Source organism: Babylonia areolata, chromosome 11, assembly GCF_041734735.1.
Source record: "Babylonia areolata isolate BAREFJ2019XMU chromosome 11, ASM4173473v1, whole genome shotgun sequence".
NCBI classification, from domain to species: Eukaryota; Metazoa; Mollusca; class Gastropoda; order Neogastropoda; family Buccinidae; genus Babylonia; species Babylonia areolata.
The window spans coordinates 19,115,246-19,120,245 of NC_134886.1; the positions used below are offsets into that span (position 1 = coordinate 19,115,246).

General features: G+C 51.9%; 1 protein-coding gene across 2 annotated transcripts in view; it reads left to right on the plus strand.

Moving 5' to 3' along the window:
• The window catches only part of LOC143287315 (uncharacterized), a 13,492-nt gene that overhangs the window by 3,075 nt on the left and 5,417 nt on the right, over positions 1 to 5,000 (plus strand). For both annotated transcript variants that reach the window (XM_076595264.1, XM_076595265.1), the window contains exons 2-3: positions 1,651 to 1,802; positions 3,377 to 3,489. In XM_076595264.1, the coding sequence (XP_076451379.1) occupies positions 1,651 to 1,802; positions 3,377 to 3,489 (265 nt within the window). The remainder of the gene's footprint in view (positions 1 to 1,650; positions 1,803 to 3,376; positions 3,490 to 5,000) is intronic.

The window sequence follows — 5,000 nt, forward strand, 5'->3', positions numbered from 1 at the left end:
GGGCACATATGCATAACCCCTGTGTGTGTGTGTGTGTGTGTGTGTGTGTGTGTGTGTGTGTGTGTGTGTGTGTGTGTGTGTGTGTGATGCTTTTAGATGTGGGCACATATGCACAACCCCTGTGTGTGTGTGTGTGTGTGTGCGTGCGCGCGCGCGTCGGTGTCTGTGTGTATGTGTGTGTTTTTCTGTTTGTGTCTGTACTATACACACTCAGACACATACATGGAAATATACATTTTAGCATCGCTCACACTCACCCGAGACCCCCCCCCCCTCCCCTCCCCCCAACACACACACATGCAAAGGACGTGGGGACAGCATATATATATATATATATATATATATATATATATATATATATATATATATATATATATACATTGTGTGTGTGTGTACGTAAAGGCAGCACGACATACCATTTAACAGGTAAGGAAACGAAACTGACATTATTTTAACTCACTCAGTACGGCCAGTCCTCTCTTCTCCTCTACACAGACCCCTCGGATGTCCAGTGGGTGTCTGAATGACCCAACCTTTAGCTTCGGTCGTCAGAATTGTGGTATTCTTTGTCAACATTCACCTCTTCAGTATAAGAGCGAGCCTTCCGCCTGCAATATTTTGATGATGGTAATTGGGGTGAAACGCCGTTAACGTCGTCTCTTTCGCCGTTCGTATGGAGAGAGTTAAAAACTCATCTGTGCAAAGAAAGGAAGCATGTGTCATGACCCTGTGTGCGTTATTCCATGGGTTCTTTACATGCTGTAAGTGCATGCTTCACAGGGGGACCCCGGTTCATCGTCTCATCCAAATGACGATCGACCACTCATGATAGAGGGAGGGGGTGGGTGTGTGGGGGGGGGGGATACTGCCAAGCGTTGGGAAGTCAACCCCGTTGGCTCAGATTCTCTCTCGCTTCCCAGGCGGGCGGACGCGTTACCAGCAGACCAACACTTGCTTTTAATCTTTGGCCCAACACTCAGCTTATATCACAGATTGACATAAGTTTACAGTTCGGCCAGCAGTAAAGTGAGAGCTGTATTATCAATAGTTTCTCTGTTTGCAATGGGAAATCATTTACAGCTTAGTCTTTTGTGAAGGACTATGACTCTCAAACTAGGAAGCAAAATTGCACTGGCTCTTAGTGCTGCAGCCTTGGGGGCTAGTTGGCCTTTTGGAACCACCATCCTCTTGGTCGAGAGAGTGGGGATGTAACTTGGGCAAGACGCTCTCCACTGTAATCAAATTCTAGCCCAGATAGCCAGGACACCAGTTACGTCCTCTGCTGTTCTGATAGTCATAGTCGAACACAACTGACAACCATACAGACCAACACTTGCTTAACTCTCTCCATAAGAACGGCGAAAGAGACGACGCTAACAGCGTTTCACCCCAATTACCATCATCAAAATATTGCAAGCGGAAGGCTCTTGTATTGAAGAGGTGAATGTTGACAAAGAATACCACAATTCTGACGACGGAAGCTAAAGGTTGGGTCATTCAGACACCCACTGGACATCCGAGGGGTCTGTGTATAGGAGAAGAGAGGACTGGCCGTACTGAGTGAGTTAACGCTAAAGCGAAAGATGACGCAGTAAACATCGCAGAAGCTCTGTATTGATTTATCGATACGGCGTGTGTGTCTGGTGCCAGAGGCCATCCTGGGCAAGATGTGGCGGAAGAAATGGGTCACTCTGGCAGCAGATGGAACACTGACAGTGGCCAACCAGACCACGTCCAGGAGACGGGGCAGACAGAAGTACCAGCTGCGGCAAGACTGCATGTATATCCGTACTGCTGGACAGGTGTGTGTGTGTGTGTGGGGGAGGGGAGGGGGAGGAGATGGAGGACGGAGTGGGGGGGTGGGCGCTCAGGGGGGGGGGGGGGAGGCGGGCTGGAGTGGAGAGGTGGGGTTGGAGGAGGGGTAGGGGGGCAGATAGAAGTACCAGCTGTAGCTGCGGCAAGACTGTATGTATGTACATCCGTACTGCTGGACAGGTGTGTGTGTGGGGGGGGGGGGGGGGGGGAGATGGAGGACGGGGGAGGGGGTGGTTAGGGGGGGGGGATGGGGGCTGGAGTGGAGAGGTGGGGTTGGAGGAGGGGTAGGGGGGCAGATAGAAGTACCAGCTGTAGCTGCGGCAAGACTGTATGCATGTACACCCGTACTGCTGGACAGGTGTGTGTGTGTGGGGGGGGGGGGGGAGATGGAGGACGGGGGAGGGGGTGGTTAGGGGGGGGGGATGGGGGCTGGAGTGGAGAGGTGGGGTTGGGGGAGGGGTAGGGGGGCAGATAGAAGTACCAGCTGTAGCTGCGGCAAGACTGTATGCATGTACATCCGTACTGCTGGACAAGTGTGTGTTTGTAAGGGGTGTGTGCTGGGGGAGAGGAGGGAAGCGAGGGAGGGGGGGGGGAGACAGGGGGGAGGGGGGATGGTGGGGAGGTGGGGTTGGGGGAGGGGTACTGCTGGACAGGTGTGTCAGTGTTTGTAAGGGGTGTATGTGTATGTTGGAGGTGGGGGTGGAGAGTGTGGGGGGGGGGGAGAATGGGGAAGGGGTGTTGAGGGAGGGTAGGTCTGGGTGTGGGGGTGTAGTGTATGTGCATGTGTGGCGGGGTGGGTGGATGGATGGGATGTTTGTGGATTACTGTTTGTGTGTGTGTGTGTGTGTGTGTGTGTGTGTGTGTGTGTGTGGAGGAGGGTTTGTGGTTGTGGTAATGGTAGTAGTTGTGTGTGTGTGTCTGTCTTTGTGTTTGACTGTGGGTGGTGGTGGAGTGTGTGTGTGTGTGTGTGTGTGTGTGTGTGTGTGTGTGTGTGTGTGTGTGTGTGTGTGTGTGGAGGCGTGGGTGAGGGGGTGGGGGTTGTGGTTGTGGTAATGGTAGTAGTTGTGTGTGTGTGTGTGTGTGTGTGTGTGTGTGTGTGTGTGTGTGTCTTTGTGTTTGACTGTGGGTGGTGGTGGAGTGTGCGTGTGTGTGTGCGTGCGTGCGTGTGTGCGCACGCGCGCGTGCCTGTGTGTGTGTGTGGAGACGTCAGACACAAAGACCACACACACGTGCACGCGCGCGCACTCACACAAACACATACACACACGCACACATGCGTGACTGCATTGAAAGGATTGAGTCAGAAACTGTCTTTTTCTTCTTCTTCTTCTTCTTCTTTTTGAAGGGCAATGAATTTTAGGTTTTGTATCAGCTTAAGAACAAGATATACATGCTCTACCATCATGTTTCTCTCTCTTGAATTTGCATTTCCCAAGCATTCCCCTTTCATTCTGGTTTGTGTGTGTGTGTGTGTGTGTGTGTGTGTGTGTGTGTGTGTGTGTGTGTGTGTGTGTGTGTGTGTGTGTGTGTGTGTTTGGTTTTTATGGGGTTTTTTTTTCAGTGCCAGCATTTACACCCCCCATCAGAGGTTGGTGAGAAAGCCAACCTGATAGAACTGTTGCTGACTGGAGACAGGAGGGTGGCGCTGTGTGGTCTGTCTCTGGATGATTCCCAGTGGGTAGCCTCTCTCCGGTCACTGCCTGCCTGTCTGTCTGTCTGTCTGTCTGTCTGTCTGTCTGTCTGCCTGTTTGTCTGTCTCCCAGTCTGTCTGTCTGACCAGAGACATATAGATATATAGGCATCCTTCAGTCTCGGAAGACTATGGAGTTGCGCTCTAGGTGTTTATTCTGGTACAGCGTTAGTCGGGTGTGGCTGGCCAGTCTGACGCGGGAATGACAGTCCCTGTGGCAGAAGGCACAAATGAAGTCCAAAGTCTGGGTAAGTAAGTATGGAGGGCAAGCGGTTACCCATGCAGCAGACCCCACCCCACCCCCCTCTCCACGTCGCTGGAATGGTTCATTGGAAAGGCAAGCGCCGATACACATGGTTCCAGTGCCGTCGCAGGAGTTGCCAGAACGTTGCTGTATACAGCCTCGGACTGCCTTGGGGACTCCGGCTCCGGATTTTTCCGCAGGGTTGACTCCCGAAGCCTTTCCTATGAGTGGGTATGGCCGCAAGGCAGCAGAGGTTTGAGATCAGACGGTTTTCCTTCTCTTAGATGAGCTGTCTTCCCAGACTGATGAGCCCCCTCTACCCAAGAGACAGATCTCTGATCAGATATTGGCCCTGTGTGGTCCTGTCTGGAGGACCAGAGATAGGATAATAATTTTATTGTTGTCCCTGGTTTGTATTTAGAGGAATTTTCAGTGGGTGGTAACCTCATTCCCATGCATATCTTTTTTTTCTGCCCCATCATCTGCACCGTTTCAGTGGCATTACTCCCACGCCGCTCATTTAGATTCCCCCATACACAGCCACACCCGGGTTCGTCCGTCGCAGTTCCAGCGTCGGCAGTCCACAGGGAACCATCGATGTTAGGTCGCCAGGAGGCCACACACCAGAGGAGACCCTGCACTGCTGCTGAGTCACTTCGTCCCATGCATATCTGTCTGTTTGTTTATATCTTTGTGTCTGCCTGCCTGTCTGTTAGTTTCTTTGTCTCTGTTTGCATCTGTCTGTGTCTGTCTCATATCTGTATGTTTGCCTCTCTGTCTGATCAGAGACTGGCCCTGTGTGGTCCTGTCTGGAGGATTCACGGTGGGTAACCTCTACCATCCGTCTCTGTCTGTTTGTTTATATCTGTCTGTCTGTCTGATCAGAGATTGGCCCTGTGTGGTCCTGTCTGAAGGATTCTCAGTGGGTAACCTCTACCATCCGTCTCTGTCTGTCTGTCTGTCTGTCTTATATATGTCTGTCTGTCTGTCTGATCAGAGATTGGCCCTGTGTGGTCCTGTCTGGAGGATTCTCAGTGGGTAACCTCTACCATCCGTCTCTGTCTGTCTGTCTGTCTTATATATGTCTGTCTGTCTGATCGGAGACTGGCCCTGTGTGGTCCTGTCTGGAGGATTCACGGTGGGTAACCTCTACCATCCGTCTCTGTCTGTCTGTCTGTCTTATATATGTCTGTCTGTCTGATCAGAGATTGGCCCTGTGTGGTCCTGTCTGGAGGATTCACGGTGGGTAAC